Source organism: Suncus etruscus, chromosome 5 (genome assembly GCF_024139225.1).
Source record: "Suncus etruscus isolate mSunEtr1 chromosome 5, mSunEtr1.pri.cur, whole genome shotgun sequence".
In the NCBI taxonomy this organism is placed as follows: Eukaryota; Metazoa; Chordata; class Mammalia; order Eulipotyphla; family Soricidae; genus Suncus; species Suncus etruscus.
In genome coordinates, this window is record NC_064852.1 from 140,687,836 (window position 1) to 140,710,246 (window position 22,411).

The 22,411-nt window shown below is 33.6% G+C and overlaps 1 protein-coding gene across 1 annotated transcript in view; it reads left to right on the forward strand.

The window, feature by feature from the left end:
- Window positions 1–22,411, forward strand: part of CSMD3 (CUB and Sushi multiple domains 3) — a 1,236,222-nt gene that overhangs the window by 956,042 nt on the left and 257,769 nt on the right. The window contains exon 32 of the mRNA XM_049773958.1: window positions 2,362–2,478. Within this exon, the coding sequence (XP_049629915.1) occupies window positions 2,362–2,478 (117 nt within the window). The remainder of the gene's footprint in view (window positions 1–2,361; window positions 2,479–22,411) is intronic.

The window sequence follows — 22,411 nt, forward strand, 5'->3', positions numbered from 1 at the left end:
ATTTAAATCTACATTAAAAATGTTTTTATAAAGGGCCAGTTTTATTGGGTGTTGCTAGCCACATCAGTCTCTATCATATATTCTTAAGCTTAATTTTATAACTTAATTAAAATGTAAAGTCTTCTGAGCACAAAACACAGAGAAAGCCATCTCACTAAAACAACCTCCTTGGGGCCGGTGAGGTGGTGCTAGAGGTAAGGTGTCTGCCTTGCAAGCACTGGCCAAAAAAGGACCGCGGTTCAATCTCCCGGCGTCCCATATGGTCCCCCCAAGCCAGGGGCAATTTCTGCGCATGTAGCCTGGAGTAACCCCTGAGCATCTCAGTGTCATTGTGGATATAATTAATTTTTTATCTAGTAATAAGGAAAGAAATCCCAGTTGAAACTATACTATCAATAGTTCCTGAATCCTATATTGGTTATCTGAGAGAAATTCTGCTTAACTTCAATCGACTAAGACATAGTCTAAGGAAGTCTAGGTAAAACATGATCTGCTGCTCTGCTATGCATATAGTATATTACCCATGGACACCAACTCAGAACACTTGCCCTGAAATAAATAAAGGCATGAAAAGTCCAACAATTGTGCTTTGTAGGACAAGTTCTCCCAAACAAGATTAAAAGAGAAATTCTTATCCTTGATACTCAAAGGAAAATTAACACAGCTTTTTAATTAAGTGAATAAGAATATAACTGGATACACTTCTAAAAATATTTTATGTGATATCAGATTTGGGAAAATTGGTAAACCTCAAACCATAACACTGGATAGGTACAATAAGTGTTGTTTATGGAAAATCCTTCCCTAATGAGATCATAGAAATAGACAGAGGAGAAACAAACCCTCCTCAAGAAAATCCCACCAATCTCAAATTTCTTCTCATTTGCCACAACTTTTGCAATATTTAATCCATTTGGACAATATTTTTTCATAGAAATGTTCTTCTCTCATGGTTACCAAGAGACTATATTGATATTAGATTCCATATGTCAGCCCTTACATCTTAGCTACCCTCAGTCCTTTTCACTGGCTAACTGTTTTAATTCTACTTAATTTTGGGGGTGTTTCCATTCACTTAAAGAGTATAAGCTAGGGGCCAGAGCATTAGCACAGTGGTAGGGCTTTTGACTTACATGCGGCTGACCTAGGACTGACCTGGGTTCAATCCCAAGTGTGCCATTATGGTCCCCTGAGCCAGGAGCTATTTCTGAGCGCATAGCCAGGAGTAACCACTTAGCGTCACCAGATGGGCCCAAAAACTAAAATTAATAATAAGATAGAGAGAATATAAGCTATTACTATATTACTTGAAGATCTAAATGTTCTCAATAGCTAAATTTTAAGTTCCACATGAGGACATTAATTGTCTCAGCCTAATTTTTGAATAGCATCTATAATTTAGATGTAAATGTTAGTTTACCCTTATCTATTTTATTTACTTGTTTTGATTTTGGGGCCACACTCAGTGACGCTCAGGGGTTACTCCTGGCTATGCACTCAGAAATCGCTCCTGACTTGGGGACCATTTGGGACACCAGTCGATCTAACCGACGTCTGTCTTAGGCTAGCGCTGGCAATGCAAACATCCTACTGCTTGCGCCACTGCTCTGGCCCCTCTCATCTATTTTAAACCATTAGCATTTTTTAAGCTGGTGTAACACAGTACATCCCACTCTATCTACTCTCAATGTTTCCTTAATTTAAATATAAATTACACAAATAAGTGGTTTCTTTCATAAGATAATAGTTTAGTTACTTGAATAGGTAAGCGTATCTTTACAAACTTCTAGAAATATTTCATTTGATAGCAAATTTATGTGGGTTGTTTCTGTTGCTGTTTGTTTGAAGGCTATACACAGAGCTGCTCAGGAATTACTCCTGGCTCAGCATTCAGGACTCTGGGTATAGGATGCCTGGAATCAAACCTGGGTCAGTTACATGCAAGACAGACACCTTAATAGCTATATTCTCATTCAGTTCCCTTAGGTATATTTTAAAAGAGATATAAAACAGAGTGAATAAAACAAGTGTCTCTTTACCTCTTTGATTTTTCATTATTATAAGTGATAGCAGGTTCACTATTACCATTACTATAGGTAGTTGCATAGCAACTTTAGTAGAATATTTGTCTCTGAGAAGAATTGACATAAATATTGTACAAGTTTTGTAGGCTATACTATTACTGTTTAAATAAGTGAATGTAAGTTATACTGTTAAAATAATATGTATAATTGAGAAAAGAATCTTATTTTATAACCAGGTATATAACAAATGAGGAAAAGAATCTTATTTTATAACCAGGTATATAACAATTAACAAATTTTTCTCTAAAATACATTTTAATTTGTTTTTATTGTATAGCACCATGTGGAAGTCGTTCAACGGGTTCTGAAGGAACTGTTCTATCCCCAACCTATCCTAAAAATTACAGCGTGGGGCATAATTGTGTTTATTCAATAGCAGTTCCCAAGGAGTTTGGTAAGTAAGATTTATTTTATTTTATTATATTGTATCTGGAAGCAGACATGCTATCTAGAACTATTAGTTTTTTTTATAAAAATATATACTATTTGTAAAGTCCTTGATTCTGCAATTCTTTTTGATTGTAGCTTTGTAATAATAAAATCTGGGATCATTTTACTCAATCTGAATTTCCAGTCAAGGACACAGGTGAACAACAATATAAAAATGAAAACAGGATTGTTTTTAATTTTTTAAAATAAGTACAACCACAGTCATCTTGCAAGTGCCTTTACATAAGAATGTCAAAAATGGGAAATCACCAGAGCAGAAAAAAATACACTCTGCAAAGTATGCATTAAGTCAAAAATAAAACTTATTATAAATTGATGAAAGGTATGCAAAAAAAGAGTTGGTACTTTATTAACACATTTTCAGGAAGTTGTGGTTTTGTTTTTAAGAACGTAGTTTCTGGGAAAGACATGATAAGATGATGATGAAGAGATGGCAAAGGTTATATAAACTCTTGTCAGTCTGGAAGCCAACATTGGCACTGGCAAAAAAGTCCTTTGCTACCTTCACATCCCTCTTATGTCCAGTTAAAGTAATCATTAGTCTCTTGAGGTCTGGGATATGGGACCAGCTGAATCTAACTAAGGTGAAGGAATGGGTCTGCCCAAGAAAATTCTTTAGTCAGAAAATTGTGCAAGTTAGTTGAAAGCCAGTTTAGAATTGCAAAGTTTCAGATGTACAGCATTGTGTTGTATGGTAAAAATTTTCTATGACTTTAATTAATGTTGTCTGGGTCTAGAACACCAAGCTTTTAGCCAAAGAACTAGAATTTTATCATGGCAAAAATTTTACATCACATCTTGACTTAATGTTTCTCTACTACATAAAATAAGCTGATGATTTCAGTCCAATTTCTTATAACCAGATATTGTCTATTTATTTTCCTTGTGTCTGCCCTGAAACAAGCCTAAGTTCTTCAGTTTTCTTGAGAGAACACTGTCATCAGACATGAAATACTAAAACTTGCATTTTAACCTTGAAATCAAGTCATAATGCCACCATTAGCAAGGTGTCTGTTTCCATTCATACTAATATAGTTCTTTCTAGCATGTCATTGGATTGAAATGAGGATGAGTCTTTTGTGAAGAATATGAAAGTTTAGACAGAAAAGCATCCTCTATTTAATTGAGCTTCTTTTTCATTCTTTGTGCCAAAAAAGTACCTGCTTCCCTTGCCAGGTTTTATAGCATTAAGTGCTAAAAGTATTCCATATTTGCTGATAGACTACTAGTACTGATGGTTCAGAATATATGGCTATATAAATCCTCTCTAGAATTCAATAATTTCTTTTATTATATTCCGCTTTAAGGGTGCCATTTAGCTCAAAGAATCAGAAACAGTAAATATAAGTCACTACATTTTTGTGAAATAATCATATAGATCAGTTGAAAATAATTTAGCTTTTCAAAAATAGTTCATATATGTTCTAAAGAAAAAAAGGTGAGCATTAAACTAAATATAATATTGGATTATCAGATTCCAACAAAATAGTTAATTTAATATTTAATTGTGTTTTTTGGTGACATGGTAACAGTGGTGCTAATTTTAATTTTTTATAGTTTTATATACCTTCTGTATAATTTTGTATGCCTTCACCACCACCCGTGTACAAAACTCTCTGCTAGAGTCTTTAAGACACTTCTAATTTCCCCCCTTTATTCCCATTAACTCCTCCACCACCTGGTAATTTCAGTTTGGTACTCAAAAGGCAAGAGTTGTTATCCATCAATATTGTCATGCCCTTGTTTGCCTCTTCTATATGCCAAAAATGAGTAAGATCATACAGTACTTGTACTTTTCCCTCTAATTTTGTTTAGTTAATAAAATCCCTTCCAATTAAGGGACTGCAGTGATAATACAGAGGGCAGGGCACATGCTTTGGTTTTGGTTGACCCAGGTTCAATCTCCAGCACCTTGTATGATACCTTGAGTCCACTAGGAGTGATACTTGAAAACATAGAGACAGACAGAAGTAAATTTTGAGGCATAGCCTGATGTGACCCTAGAGCAAAACAAAACAAAACAAAACAAAGAAATCTTCCCTGGGCCAGAGAGATAGCATGGAGTTAGGGTGTTTGCCTTGCATGCAGAAGGACAGTGGTTTGTATCCCGGCATCCATATGGTCCCCTGAGCCTGCCAGGAGAAATTTCAGAGCCAGGAGTAACCCCTGAGTGCCAGCGGGTGTAACCCAAAAACCAAAAACCAAAACAAAACAAAACAAAAACCTTCCAATCCATACAAGTCTTAACTAATTGCAATATTTCATCTTTTCTTGTAACTAATATTCCATTCTGTATCCTCTCACTTCTTTATTCACTCATCGCTCATTAGACCTATGTATTATTTCCATACCTTGGCTTTTACTAAACAAAGACATAGGAATATTTATTTTATCAGGTTTAATGTAAGTTACTTTTAGTCTTTTTAATGTAAGACAAATGTATCTAAGCCTAAAAACAAGTAATTTTTGTTTATGTATAAAATCAATTATATATTAATTTTTAGTAAAAAAACTAATTTAAATAAAATTACTGTAATATTCTTTATTTGGAACTGCAAATAAGGTGCCAGGGTGATAGCACAGCGGTAGCACAGCTTTGCACGTGCTGACCCAGAATGAACCTGGATTCGATCCCCAGCAAAACCCCCCAAATTCCTCAGCTATTTGGGTTCTGATGACAATTCAATTTTCTCATTTTTATTATTCTGGTTCTCACATTGGCCCGAGCTTTACATCTCTTATATCTTGGAATAGAGATGAAAAATCTTTATGTTGAAGGTTATTTTCTGTTAAATTGTAATATACATGTTAATTATTGGTGCAATAAGTAGTTTAGGGATTGATTGACATTACCTAGTATTAGACTATTGAAATTAAATAATGATCAGTGACTTCCTAGTGTACCTTCTTAAATCACTTTTTATGTTTTTGGTCACTTCTGTCAGTGCTCAAGGTTTCCTATTCACTCTGTATTTATAGCTCATCCTAGCATGTTCTGGGGACCAAATGAGTTTGTCAGAGATTGAACCCAAGTTGGCTTCATGTAAGGCTGATGCTTACCTGCTAGAGGCTCCAGGGGTCCTCAAACATTTTAAACAGGGGCCAGTTCACTGTCCCTCAGACAATTGGAGGGTCTGACTATAGTAAAAACAAAACTTATGAACGAATTCTTATGCACACTGCATATATCTTATTTTGCAATGAAGAAACAAAACAGATACAAATACAATATGTGGCCCATGGGCCATAGTTTGAGGACCACTGTCTGGCTCCAATATTATTCATATTTTATCATGTAGATATTAGATAACAAGAAAGAGTCATAGGCTAAATTCTGCCAATTTCTGTCTTGCTCTCACTTTCCCATTAACTTCCTTCTGTTACCATAACTTCTAGTAAAGCTTTTAACTAATCACTTCTCACTATTTTTTTCTGCTACTTGAATAATTGTATGTTTTTCCATGCTAATGATTAAATAATTTTTTCTTTTTCAATAGCAGCTTAATATATGTTAGATACACTCAGCTAATTCATTAAAATTACATTTTATATAGGTTTCAGTTCTAAACTTGTTATATAAGGACAGCATTACTTATAATTAACATTATTCATGAAAACGTGTTCAGTCACTTGAACATAAATTGTTTAAACCTTATTGTCTTGAAATAATTTTTATGGGACAGTTTTCCTCTAATATTGGGATAAATGACAATTCCTTCAGCTACATAGATGAGCTACTTGATTTCTTACAGGCCATGAGGCACCCAATTATTTCATCTATTTATTTTTGCCTAATGAAGAATTGAATTGCTATTATGTTAGATGTGCATATAATATGACTCAATTGACTAGGAAAACTGGAGGACTATTTTAAATTAATAATCAGAAAAAATGATTCACTACTAATACCCTGCTACATGAATTATTTTGTCATGGACAATTGCCTTTTGGAATTATCAATCCTTCCCATTCTCTAATGATGTTTTCTTTTCATCAATCTCGTCTTTCATTTTCTATGGGATTATATTCACATGAGAATAAGTTAGTAGTTTTCCAATTGTGCCATATTTAAAACCCCAAAACTTCAAAGCTTAAAACAGTAGGCAAGGCTCACATAAGAAGTTCAGATGCAGAAATTACAGGTTAAAAAGCACCGTTGTTGATCTGCAGGTCAGCATCTTTCCTTCTCTTTTGAGTTTCTCCTGGTTCCAAACTGCCTCAGCTGCTTTTTGGTGTGCAAACAGCTTTTACAAGACCTTTTCGCAAGATCTTTCTCTTCCCTTTTTTTTTTGTGCTACCCGCTTAATGTGGATCTCTTTCCACTGTCAGACTCAAGGCCCGCCCCAGTAGAGTTAAATTTCATCTGAATTTCTTTTTTAAGTGTCTTTTTAATATATTTTTAATTCTTATTTAAGCATTGTGGTTACAGAATTGTTCATGGTTGAGTTTCAGTCAAATAATGTGCATCTCCCTTCACTAGTGCACATTCCCTGTCTTCAATTTCCTCAATATTCCTCCTAATCTCCTCATTGCCTGACTCTAGGCAGATCTTCTCTCTCTCATTCTCTCTCTCCCTCTCTCTTTTTCTTTCTCATTCTCTCTCATTCTCTCTTTCTCTCTCTCGCCCTCCCCCCCCATTTTTGACCAAAAACGTTAATGAAGGGTATGCCATGTATATCACTTTATCCCCTTTCATCATCTTAATTTTTTGTCCAGAGTAATCAGTACCAACTACTATTGTCATAGTGTACACTAACTACAAAAGGATTTTTGTAATGGCAGTTTTGAAGCTGCAATATACATTCGTTTGTGTGTGTGTGTGTGTGTGTGTGTGTGTATCTTACAAATAGACCCAAAATCCTTTCCTATTTCTCTATTTTCTCCCAGACTTCCCTGATTCCTTGAGGAAACCTTAGTTCTGTATAAAGTCCATTAATTTATTTATTTTTGTTAATTAATTAATTAATTAATTATATATTCTTATATGACACACCTGGTGTAATTAGCACATATATTTCATATTACTGACTTTTGGCATTATTTCCTTGAGTTTCTTAAATTTTTTGTGAGTGAAGCTGATGTTGAGAAACATCATTTTTAATATATAAAATAGTATTGTATTGTGTGTGTCTAGGTATACTTAAACAATCATATATAGCATACCTTCATTGTCAAGTAAGCATTATCTGTTGATACTTGGTTTATTTCTAGACGTTAGCTACAGCTATCCATACTTATGGCACTCTCCTGGCTCTTCTTCAGATAGAGCTCAGGTGACTGTCATATGTGATGCCTGGAACCATATATTGTGTGGGGGATTGAACCCAGTCAGCCACAGGCTATGAATGTCCCCACCCCTGTGCATTATGCCTCAGGCCTCCCATGCTTTATTTTAAAAATCTCCACACTTAATCCCAAAATGACTTCACCAAGTTATCATCTCACCAATAGTGTAGATAGGATCCTTTTTACCCAAATCCTAATCAACATGTCTTACTCTTTGATATAAGTCATTCACAAAGGTTTCAGGCAGTATATTATTTTAGGATTGATTTTCAACTGTCTTATAGCCATAATGAAGAGTTTTTTATATGTCTCTTGACCATCATTAAATTTTCTTTGGAGAAGTATTTATTAAAATCATCTTCATTTTTTAAATTACTTTATGTCAGTGTATAATTTCTATGTATAAATAACTTGGATATTCATCTCTTAATAACTATTTGACATGTAAATGTAATTTACACTCAGTAAGCCATATTTTTGTCCCCACTTACCTTTGCTGTAACATTTTCATCTTTACCAATTATTTATCTTTTTTATTTCCCATGAGCTTAAAATGGAGTTCTCTCAAAGATATGTGTACTGCTCATGTTATGAAATATTTCAGCTATGCTATATTATATGGACTATGAAGTTTTCAGTGTTACTGGGAGGTTATTAATGCACTTTCAGGTTTTTTTATTTAGGTAGAAAATTTAATTTATTTCTTTGGTGCATAGTTATATATTTTTATCAACAGCATTTGTTGATTTTTCCTTTTTCATTATATAGCATTGGTTCTTTTGTCAATACATAAATTTTGACAAAATATAGGTTTATTTCTGTGCTTTTAATCTGTTACATTGACGCTTGTGTCTAAGTTCAATTCCAATAAAATAAATTTTTAATTTTTCCTTTGCCATGTACTTTGATGTCAGGTAACTAAATGTTTACTTTTCCCTACAATATCCCCAGCTAAGGCATATTCCTGTCAATTTTCTATTATTTGTTTAAATATTAGCAATTTATCTTTGCTAAAAATATCATTAAAAATTTTATTGAAGTTTATTAGATTCTTAAATTTCTTTCATAGTAGTGAATATTTTGATTATATTAAATATCCTGACTTGATTTATAAATTTTTTATTTAATTTTGGACCATAACCTGCTGTAATTATAGATTACTCTTGGCTCAGTGCTCAGGATTTACTTCTGGCATGGCTCAGAAAACTATGACAGGGATTGAACCCAGTTTGGTTGCAAGGAAGGCAAGTGCTTTACCTGTTATATTATCTCTCCAGTACCTGTGCTATGTCTCTAGATTTTTTTTGAAATTTTTATTACATAGGTCTCTCACTTCTTTGACAAGTATTCCTAAACATTTAACTCATTTGGACTTAATTAAAATTTTATTCTTTTCTTCCTTTTTCTTATTTGCATATAGGAATACAACAGATTTTATGTTGATTTTCTAACCAGTTACTTTGTTCTGTTCATTATTTATACTAATTGCTTTTTAATTTTGTCTTAAAGGTTTTCTATATATTATTTTCATCTGCAAAAAATGACAGTATTCTTGCCTTGGAATACTCATTGTTTTAGTTCTACATGCTTAATTTATCTAAATAAGACCTTCAGTAGTAGATGAAATAGAAGCAGAAACATTGGGAAGAATCAACCTTAAATAAAGCTGCTGGTTTGGGCTGGAGTGCTGGTATTTGCCTTGTATGCACTAACCTAGAACCGACCTCAGTTTGATCCCCGGCCAGGAGGTGATTTCTGAGCACATAGCCAAGAGTAACCCCTGAGCATCACTGGGTGTAGCCCAAAAAGAAAAAGAAAGCTGCTGGTCAGTATCTATATGTCATTACCCAATTTCTCAATGAAATACTAATAACATGAAAATGTATACAGTATATTGAGTACCATGTATAATGATGATACAGGGCTTATACCAGAGATGTAAGGATGGGGCACCATAACTTGGGAAAATCATCTCATTTAATAAATAAAAAATTTATTAATAGTGAAAAAATTGATAAGATTCAGTCACTATAAGATACTTCAAGTGCTCTATCAATTATTTATCATGCATAATTAATATATTCCTGAATTTTAACATCTAAATAACCTTGAAGATTTCAAGAATGGTCTTGTAACAATTTTTATCATGCTTCCAAATAGTTTTACTTCTTCAACCACTGACAATGAATGCTTTGTTTTAAAAGAGTTTGTTAACACTTACAAAATATTTTTCTGCATTAAGTCTTCCATATATGCATAAAAATTCGAGATATTTCTTTATATATTGCTAGTGAATCTGTTTTTTACAATTGTTGTATTGGTATAGCATCTTAAATATTTTTGGACCACACCCAGAAGGGCTCAGGGATTAATCCTGGCTCTGTGCTCAGACATCGCTCCTGGCAGGGTTGGGGGACAATATGGGATGCAAAAAATCAAACCCAGGTCTGTCCTGGGTCAGCCAGGTGCAAGGCAAATGCCCTACCACTTTGTTATCTCTCTGGCCCACAGCATCTTAAATCTTATCATATATTACTGACTATCTATTTAATCTATGTATATTAGATCATTCATTACAAAGAGTTTGTGTATCATGATTGAACATATTAAAAAGAAATTGTGATATTTTTCAAATGATTTACATGACATAATTAATATTCATAGTTTTTTCTACCTTTAGTTGTATTTTTCATCAATTTTTTAATTTTCATCCAAAATATCTCCTAAAATATTGCCTCCATGATTGAGTTCTAATGATATACTTTTAACAAATTCATATTTTATTGAGAGAGGCATAGACTTTTTTTTCTGGCTTTGCACTGTAATTTTTTTTTTTTGATTTTTGGCTTTTGGGCCACACCTGGTGATGCTCAAGGGTTACTCATGGCTATGTGCTCAGAAATTGCTCCCATATTGTCTATGGGACATCTAGGATTGAACTGAGGTCTGTGCTGAATCAGCTGCATGCAAGGCAAATGCCCTAACACGGCACTATCACTCCAGCTCCCTAAGTGATCTCTTTTAATGAAATATTTGGATCATACATGATGCCAGGAATTGAGTTCAGGTTGTTTGTATGCAAGGAAATGGTCTCTATACTCTTTCACAGGCAACACAATAGTTTTCAAACATTGCACATCTCAGTGCTCTTTAGTTTGTTTTTATAGAACATACATTTAATTTTGCTTATAAGCTTTAATAATTATGCAGCAATTATTATCATGAAATTTATTGTTGTGATGCCATATCTTTCACATTTTTTCCCAAAACCATTGACCTGTGAAAAGTAATCTTTAAACATGTGGTCTCCACAGAATATAGGATAAAAAAGTGAACAGAATCAAAGATGTATACCAACTTTGTCAAAGATATAAATATTTCCCCTTTTTGTTAATTTACTTACTAACAAATACTTACACAATTTTGCATAAATATTTAACTACATTTTCTTCTTTTATCCTGAAACTGGTAGTCATTCTTTTACTGTTGATTTTATTTTTCTTAAATTATTACTTCAATACTTTCTAAACTGTCTAAAAGGCACATTAGATATCTTAAGACACTTTCTTTAAAATTACACTTAAAATCACACTTTTATTTTGAGTATGCCATTTTAAGAGTGGTTTTAAGTGAACTATTTTCTAATGTGTCAATTTCCTGAATTGTTTCTAAATAATCAATTTTATTTATCACTTTCTCTATGGTTTATATTGTTACTCAGTTTTATTCATAATTCAGTTATTTATGTCATTAAATTTTTTCATATATCAGTGATAAATTGTCTTAAGATTCTATTTTTTGTTCTATTTTTGGGGGGTAGGCATACCTGGTGGTGCTCAGGGGTTACCCACAAGTCTGCACTCAGGAATAGATCCTGGTGGGCTAAGGGGACCATATGGGATGCTGGGGATTGAACCCAGGTCAGCAGTTTGCAGGCCAAGCACCCTATCTGCTGTGCTATTGCTCTTGCCCCATCTCTCACTCCCTCATTTTTTAAAAATAATCTTTATTTTGACCAAAGTGAATTACAAATTTTTCACAGTAATATTTTAGGTACATAGTGATTGAATCAAGAGCATTCCCACCACAAGTGTTATCATCCCTCTACCTCTATTTCCAGCATACATCCCATATCTCCCTCCGTTTTCCCCAGAATGCTAGTGTAACTGATCCCCTCTTGTATAGCTTGTTGTAGGTTGGGTATCGATTTTGTTGTCGTTGACTTTGGATTTGGTGTTCAAGTCTGATCATTTTTATTTCCACTCAATGTTCATACAACTGTTTGATCCTGGTACCATCCAATTTTCCCCTTAATTTATCAGGCAAAATTTATGATTCAAGTTATGTGGCTCTGTTGAAAAGAAAAGAAAAAGGAAAAAACACAAAACTGGTAGGAGTTCGTCCAGATGTTTTAAATATCAATTTAAAAGAAGAAAAAAAAATAAAGAAGAAAAACATAACAAAAAAACCCAGCAAAGAACAACAACAACAAAAAAAAGCCATAAAACCAAAACCAAAAACTACAAGAACAAACAAAAAACAAGCAAGAAACAAACAAAAACAAAAACAAACAAAAACAAAAAAATTGGTTTGTGTTTCTTTCTTTTTTTCTTTCCTTTCCTTTTCTTTTCTTTTTTTTATTTATTTTATTTATTTTATTTTTTTGCAAAGGCACAATAAGTATTAGGGAAATACTTGGCCTCAGAGATTTCAGGTTTCTCCACCCTTGAAGCATACTGTCATGAGAACCACAACAGGCTCCATACATACTCTTTTTCATACCCCAAGGTCTTTTTATGGTGCCAGGAAACTTTCTGCTCAGTTGTGGATGATAAGATCAGGCCTCTCTAACTCGAGATCTTGGATTTTTACACAGGTCACAGGTCATAGAATGAAGACTAGGATAGAATCTTTCTTTACGGTTCTAGAAGTTCTGTTCCATCGCTGTTGTTGTAATCAGTCTTTTATAATTGGTGGCCTTGGGTTTTGCTCAGATCCTAGAACGAAGCCTGGGGTAGAGTTTTGTTTCCAGAAGTTCTGTTCCATTGCAGTTGTTAAGGTCATAACTTTAGAATTGGAGATGGTGCTTTTGTACAGATCCTAAACAAAGCCTAGGCTGGGGTCTTTCTTATGGTTCCCAGGATAAGTTCTGCCCAGTGATGGTTGTCTAAGTCAGTCTTCTGTAGTTGGCGATCTTGGTTTTTCACAGAACAAAAGTCTACGTGTCTTCTGATTTTATTTTACCATTAGGTAATGAGATAGGACAACCTGCTCTTAGATCAATTTATTGCCGTTTCCTCATTGTTAGAATATCATATCTAAATTGGCACAAGTTGGTGCTAGAGTAGTATTAGGAATTTCCCAGAGGGAGTTTGGTTCCTAGTGCTATTGTAGGTAACTGTGTCGGTTCTATGTCTGAGATCTAAGTCTTCGCATTGGACAGTTGCTCCCACCCCATCTCTTATAATTCTTATTAGTTCAGTAAATCATCATATTGGCATTCTATTTTTCTGGGTATGAAGCATTAAGTAATGAATGAGCCCCTATGATCAACAAAGACGTTTTCTTACAGCCAGGCATATTACATTACATTTTTAATAGTATAATTACATCTAAATCAATAACCAAATTATATAAATATTGAATTTACTTATTTAGCAATGACAAATAATGTTTACTAAATGTGCTTTTATTCAAAATTCACATTTATAATTTATCATTATTTATTAGATATAGAACAGAAAGAGATCTTTCATTTTTGAAAAATGAAGTTTATTATATTGAAGTATAATTTACTGTCAACATACAGAAATACGTGTTAATTTTAAGTCAACAATAAAGGAAACCCTTAATGTTGCTTACCATTTTAAAGTGAGTGTATATAATTATCACATGTATTTTAACAATATTATTTCATTTACAAGGTACTATTTATGTAGTAAAATCTTACAGTGAGTTTGAATATCAGAAAAAGAATCCCCATCCAAATCTGACTTGACTATAAAAGTTCATAATAACAAGCATATACAAAAAGCATGAAAGATTATTAAACATATCATTCTTTTAGGAAAGGTTGGACCACACTCAGTAATGCTCAGAGATTACTCCTGGCTATGTGCTCAGAAATCATTCTTGGCTTGAGAGACCATCTGGGATGCCAGGAGATTGAACCGCTGTCTGTCCTAGGCTAGCATGTGCAAGGCAGATGCCTTACCGCTTGCACTAACTGCTCTGGACCATAAACATATCATTCTTAACATCAGAAGAGAATATTGACAGATTGAGAATCAGTATTTATACCAAGAAGACTGAGTTGTTTTGATTTAATATTCTTGCAGTTATCATAAAGAGAAGTATATGAAACATTCTTCTGGACTTGTAAAGTCTGCACAGTCCACTAGATCCAAAAACAAAACTTCACATTACACTTTTTTAATAAAAATTCTTTCCTAATATAGTACAAAAGAGAAAGGTGAACAAGGGGGTTTTGAAAAATGTCAGCTCTAAACATAATGGATCAAAAGACAGACTATCTGATTAAAGGAATGGGGTTGAAAATATGACAAGCCATCAAGTATATAATAAGTTCATATTCATATAGTAGTGAACATTATGAAGTGTTTCAAGGAAGGTTTCCTCAAATAGCATATTGGGAAAAATGTAAACTAATAAACATCTTCCTGTCTCTATGCACAACGGTCAAATAAAAATGGATTACACATACATCCATATATATGACCCGAATCTAAAAATTAAATTTGCATTTGGGCATATCTTCCATAATGATTCCATGATGAACCTAGAGGCATCTTTAAAGATAAATCATCAATGTGACCTAGTAAGTGGAAGCAAATGTAAACAAATAGGACTTCATTGAATTTTAATACTTCAACACCCAAAAGAAAACAAAGACAAGATTACAAAGACAACCCATACACCACAACAGGAGAAATAATTTGCTTACCACTTATCTGATAAAGGATTAATATCTATAACCTATAAATCACTGGTTTAAAAGAACAAGAAAAACAATGACAACAAATACAACAACATCCACCCTATTAAAATATAAATATATGGTGAAAAATGATGAACATAAATTTTCTCAAAGAAGTAATTCAAATGTCAAAAGGCACATGAAAATATACTCTATATAATTAGAGAAATTTGAATCAATTCAGCAATGAGACTTACACATATCATAAAGAACATCAACAAACAGTGTTGGCATGTATGCAGGAAGATAGGGGAAAAGGATCCTTATTCATTGTTGGTGTGAAAGTGGATAGGTCCTACATTTTAGGAAAATAATATTAAAATTCAGAAAACTTAGAATTAATCTACTCTGTGGTCCAGTAATTCCACTGGGAATATACACTACGTCATTTTTATTTAAGATATTTACGCAAATAAGTTCATTACAACACTATTCACAATAGTCAAAACTTGGAAAACAACTCACGTAACCAAGAACAGATGAGTGGATAAAATAGGCACGGCACATCTAAACAATAGAATACTAATTACACAGTTGTTAGATCAAAACTAGATCATGAAATTTGATGATAACAACATGGATAGACATGGAAGGTAAGTGAAATGAGTCAGAGGGAGAGAGACAGACACAAATAATAAAAATACCAACTTCTGGTATATAAAGAAAGTAATAGGATACGAATATCTCAAGACAATAGAAACAAAGAACAGGAAGACTGATCCTTAGTAGAAAGGTTGCTAAGATGAGTTAAGGGCAGTTAGGACAAAGAAGGAACTCTCATGACAATGATACTGCAAAGAAAGCACTTTAGACAAGTACTGGATGAAGATCAAAGGGAAAGTGATATGCATGATACCCTTTTAGTAACAGTCTTACAAATTACAGTGCCTGAATGGGAAAAAAATTAACTGTTTGCCATACAGTCAGGAGGGAGAATAGATGGAAATTGGGGACATTGATGGAAGGAAGTAAACAAGGATGAAGGAGAGTGGGTGAGTGTTTTATCATTGAAACTCGATCATGGATAACTTTGTATCTCATGGTTAAACATTTTAAGAGAGAAAATGGTTCAAATTCAGTAGGGCAGTAGGGATGTTTTAACTAACAAGTAAAATGTGCTGTTTTATTTCACTTGAATTTCTTTGAGTCATCACATTTGCTCATAAGTTTGTATCCAGATAATGTGAATGAAAGAGGAAATTGATCTGTTGTGTTTTAGAACTAAGTACTATGTATGTCCATGTATTCTTAGAAGTGAAATGTATGCCTTAATCACATTCAACAAGACTAGAAATGTGAAGACTTGAAAATAGTTAGACTTTTGTATTATTGATTTATTTTGTGTGGAGACTTTGATGACACTAATTTAATATTTAGGTATCTGTGAAAAGATTTATAGAAAACTTTAGTCCAGGGGCCGGGCGGTGGCGCTAAAGGTAAGGTGCCTGCCTTGCCTGCGCTAGCCTTGGATGGACCGCGGTTCGATCCCCCGGCGTCCCATATGGTCCCCCAAGCCAGGAGCGACTTCTGAGCGCATAGCCAGGAGTAACCCCTGAGCGTCACCGGGTGTGGCCCAAAAAAAAACCAAAAAAAAAAGAGAAAACTTTAGTCCATAACAAAGATTATCAAAGCAACATTAGATGCTTCTGCTATTAGTTAGAGAACAAAGTTATTCAACTGGCCCTGGTCCAATTGTCTATGACAAAGTTCAGCTGAGGCTCATTTTTTTTAATAAATTCCAGTAAAATACAATTATACAGTTAGATTAATTGTGCTATTCACTGTTTTATTTTACATACAAAGCATGTTGCATACAAAACATGTTGCTTTGTATGCAAAACCTTTTCAAAGAGTTGAATCATGTGTGACCATGGTGACCATAATTTCTGTAGTAAATAATATGATGATACCCTTTGCTATTAACTTAACTGATTATAAGGAGGAATAAGGTAATTTAGGGCTTCAGAAAATAGACTACAGTTAGAGTACAGGAAGGCCTGGGATCTCAAATAAAGTATCTCATGTAATTATCTTCATTTTAGAATGGAGGTTATCCCTCATAATAAGACAGCCTTGTGTGGTACTTTAACATCTAAGTCATACTGGGCATCTAGATACAGAAAACTATGAACTTAGATCTTGTTGAAGCCATGTTTCAAGGTGGTCTTGGTATACAAATTTGCTGTTATAACGTTTCAAGGTGATCTTGGCATACAAATTTGCTGCTATAATGGAATATGACATAGGAATTACTTAGCAGAGGAATTTTTTTTGAATCAAAAGCCCATGAGTTATAAAATAAAAAAGATACCCACAAATTGGGTAACACCATCTGAGGCATGGTGATTCAGGTGGATGAGTCTTTTGACGCAGGGTAGCAGATGACAAATAATACACTAAGGGGTCCTCAAACTTTTTAAACAGGGGGCCAGTTCACTGTCCTTCAGACTGTTGGAGGGCCAGATTATAGTAAAAAACAAAAATTATGAACAAATTTCACTGCATATATCTTATTTAGAAGTGAAGAAACAAAATGGGAATAAATACAATATGTGGCCCACGGGTCGTAGTTTGAAGACTCTTGCAAAGCCAATGAGTAAAGTTTTATTGGAGCTAGTCTGCTTTTTGCCTCATGGCCTTTCTCTCTCATTGTCTCTCCAGCCTCAAATCAGATCCTTTTATTTATTCAAACCAACCTCAAAACCTCAGAGGAGGGGGTGGTCTAGTAATCCAGGTGGGCTTTCTCAAAGGAAGAGGTTGGGGAATAGGAAGTTTGGGGAAAAGTTCACTTTACAATGGATAACTAATGGCTATGAGGATTATCCAGAAACTGCAAGCAGAAACTCCAAGCAGCACAAGAGTAGCACAAGCAGCACACTTGATAAACTGAAGTGAAAGAGTCTTTGAGTGGAATTCCCTGCCATATTTGAAAGCATTTTTATAGTTCTTATAGCCAAATAACCTCTAATAACAAAAAATAGTTTTAAGTAAAATTATAAATGAGGTATGTCTTCATTTGAATGAGCAAATAATTCCTAGGAGTTTAATTTCAAGTACAGAAAAATCTTTCATATCTTGGGAAATGAACCTTTCTTGAATTTTTGTATATCTCAAATGATTGTGGCAAATATCTCTTTGAAAAATGGAATTAGCAAGGTGATGATGTTACCCATGGTTCTACAGAAAGTTAGATGTAATTATCATCTTGTCTATAATAAGATTGTGCAATAAATGTACTGTTATATTCAGAGACTCAAGATAAATGTGTCTTTTTGAAGTTTGGTGAAATACAACTGAAATGACTGTACTTTATCAAAATTAAAAATGAGAGGTTAAATTCAATATTAAATAAAAGACATAGCCATGTCAATATAGTAACATATGTACCAACTAATGATTAGACAGATTCAGTAAATACAATAAAAAATTGTATCTGTTTTGTTTCCAGTGGCTTATTACTTATTGACAATTCATTGGATAAGGGAGAATAATTTTATTTTGTGCCCAGTTTGAAATACCTCTCTCAAGAAATTGTCAAGTCTGTGAGAACAAAGATTAGGTTCCTTGCTGGTTTTGTTTTTTTGGGGGGGGGTTTGTTGTTGTTGTTGTTTGTTTTATTTTTGTTTAGTTTTTTTTTCTTATTTTTTTCTTCTTTGAATTGATATTTATAACATCTAGACAGACTCCTCCCAGTTTTATTCTATGTTTCTTTTTCTTTTTCAAACAGAACCACATAACTTGAATCATCTTTTTTCTGCCTCATAAATTGAGGGGGGGAAAGAAGGATGATACCAGGACCAAATAGTCATATGAACATTGAGTAGAAATAAAAAATAACCAGACAAACACCAAACCCAAAGTCAATGACAACAGAATCGATGCCCAATCTACCACAAGCTATACACAGAAGGAACCAGTTACATTAGCAGTCTGGGAGAAAAGAGGGAGATATGGGGTGTATGCTGGGAACAGGGATGGGAGGACAACACTGGTGGTGGGAATGCCCCTGATTCATTGTCACTATGTACCTTAAATATTACTGTGAAAGATTCGTAATTCACTTTGTTCACAATAAAAATTAAAACAACCACACAGTATTTGTGAGGCTAAATTAACTGAGGTTATGTAGGAATCATGACACATGAATATTGTGTTAAACTCTAGAGACCCAAGCATTAGGATTTTTGTTCCAAGCAATGTTGGATACCATTAACAGCTAAAGCATTTTTATGTAATCTGAGTGAATTACATATTTATAGGTATATATATCAGCCTGAAACATAGGATTTCTTCTTCCACACAATTGACCAGCTATTCAAGATTTAGTATTTTGTTCTTGAGCACTTTGTATAGGAAAATCCAGCTTCTGGTTGAGACTCACAACCAAGAGACAAAGAACATTATCTTTGAAGCAAGTCTCAATAACATCTTACATGAAAATCAATATAAAGTTAAACCTAACACAGACTAAATTATGGTTAAAACACCTAATTCAAAGTCACTATAAGGAGTGACTCTTATTTCTTTTTTGTTTGTTTGTCTGTTTTGGGGTTTGGGGCCACATGCAGCGATGCTCAGGGATTACTCCTGACCATGCACTCAGAAATTGCTCCTGGCTTAGGGGACCATATGGGGTGCAGCAGGAATGGAACTGTGGTTCATCCTAGGTTAGCACGTGCAAGGCAAACACCATACTGCTTGAGCCACCGCTCCGGCCCTGTGATTCTTATTTCTAATGTCATTTTTCAAAACTTCTGATTAATATTGGATATATCAATGATAAATATTCTATATAATTCATTTCAAATAACACAAAGTGATATAGTTCACAATATCATATTACTGCAGGTAGTATAGTGAGTTTCTAGAGCCAAAGAAAGAATAGCTCTTCAATATGATGATCATTTTGTAAAATATCTTCCTCATTTTATCATTCTCTGTGAATTGTCTGAAAGGTGTCTGAATATTAAGACAAATGACATAACACAAATACCAAAGGGATATGAAAATGCTTTTTTTATATTATGAAACCTATTTGAGAAAGTTCAGCAAGCTTCCAAACTAATCCACAAATGACATGAGAGAGAGAAGAAAGCAAACAAACTTTGACTTTTTATTTCTCTGGTAAAATATGCAGGGATTTTTGTTTGTTTGTTTAGGTAAATGACTGTGTGGTTAAAATACCCCATTATTGCCAAAGGAAAGAGAAATCAAGCATTCAAATCTACTTATCCAAATGTGTGGCCAGAGAGGAAGAGAAGTTATTTGGATGCTATCAGCAAACATACAAAACTCTCTTCAGACTCTATCATAAGCATTGTTTTATAAAGCTGCAAATTAAAAAATTGTAGAAAAATATTTTTACTTTCTAGAGCAATTTTAATTTTTGCATTTTAAACATATTTCCTTTCAGCTTCTAAGAAAATGATGAAAATGTGATCTAGAAAATGATCAACTGTAATTTTTAGTAAGCATCCATTGACCTATATTGTCACTGTGATAAATTCATATCAATTTTCTTTGACTACTGAATGTCAACACTGATAGCTCACATTTCACTCATTTTTAAATTTGTAATAAGATATAAATTAAGCTTTATGATTCAAAATAAAATGGCAGAGACAATGGTGCAGAAACTCAAGATTACACATAACAACACTTTGTTTAAATGATTGGTATCATATTTATCGTGTTAAAATTTTAATTCATATGTGCTTTTATTTTTGCTTTTTTCTCTCAATATTCAAAGTCTACAAATCCATAACAATAATTGGCTTAAGAGACAATTTGGCAGTTATTGTGGAATATTAATTAAGATAAGGTAGAGTTGTAGAAAAAAGTTGAGCAAGGAGTTCAAAATATATCCTGCATACTTTATCTGATTTTAGTTATACTTTATTTGCTATTTCAAATTAAATCAAATTATTTAAGCTTTCTGGGGCCTTTAGTTCTTCTAGATTAAAAGGTGATAAATTCAGCTCTATAGTCTTAAAGATTTGCCTTATTCCAACAATATAATTAGTCTACTTTTAAAGAGAAAGCATATGAAACTAGCCACTAAAAAAATAAACTAGAAATGTGAAAAACAATATGTTTACTAATCAAGTTTCCTGAAATTTAATTATATGTATATGCATGTCTATTAGGCAGCCAACCTCAGTTTGATCCCCATCACACTATATGTCCTCCTGTACAACCAGGAGTAATTCCTGAGTGCATAACCAGGAGTAAGCCCTGAGCATAGCCATATGTGACTCAAAATATAAATAGAATTACTTAGATGGGGGGATTTTTTTTCATTTGGGTCACACCCGGTGGTGCTCAGGGGTTACACCTGGCTCTCTGCTCAGAAATTGCTCCTGGCAGGCTTGGGGACCATATGGAATGCCGAGATTCCAACCACCATCCATCTGCATGTAAGGCAAAGGCACTACCATTGTACTATCTCTCCGGCAGATAGGGGGGGGGTGGGTTGGGCATTTTAAATAAAAAATAACTATATGGGGCTGGAGAGATAGCATGAAGGTAAGGCATTTGCCTTTCATACAGAAGGACGGTGGTTCGAATCCGGAATCCCATATGGTCCCCTGTGCATGCCAGGGCCGATTTCTGAGCATAGAGCCAGGAGTAACCCCTGAGTGGTGCCGGGTGTGACCCAAAAACCAAACAAACAAACAAACAAACAACAAAAAACCCCTATATATTTAATATAAATTCTGAATGTTTTATATTCCTGGAAAAGTAAGAGATATAATAATATGTTCATTTCTATTTTTCTTTCTCTAGTTTTTTTCCTCAAAAAATTAGTTTGGTCACAGAGGTGATACTTTGTGCTGGGGATAAAACCAAATTTGGCCTCATGCAAGTCAACCAACTTAACCTTGGTACTACTTCTCTGACTGATTTCTTTTTTTCTTTTTTTTACTTTTCTTTTTATTTCTTTATTATATTTTTATTTCTTTGAGACATCACACCATCTTTGATGTTCATCTAGTATTAAGCTTCTATAGGTGCTTATGGGGCCACCTTTTTCTTTTCATTTACTTCATTTCTTACAAAATTAATTTGTTATTAAATTAACTTATTTGCATTTAGGTAAAAATTTACTTCTTATCACTGGCAAAATCTTATCACAAAGTTGATGGTATTCCCTTAAGAATTTTATATGGTAAATCATTTAAATCATAAAAGAAATAAACAATTTCCTTCATATATGCATAATTTTTTCTGCAAAAGTTTTTTATTGAGAAATCATTAAATACAGCCCTTTTAGTGTTTCATTATCCTGTCATGCAGATACACATTTGTAATATTTTATACTTTGACAGATTAAAGCTAGAAGATAAATGATTCACAAAGGCACACAGCGGGCCACAGACATTCTTCTGTAAACAAGAAATACTCATCATTTTTTGACACTACCACTGATATTCTGGGACAATATAATAATCACTAATTGTTTAACATTGCAATCCAGTCCTGATTACAATTAAAATACACTTGCTTATTTTTTTTTCTGTTTCCATGACTCATGATTTAATTTATCTGTTGCCAGCCTAACAGAACAGTTTGAATTTTGAAATAATTAATTTAT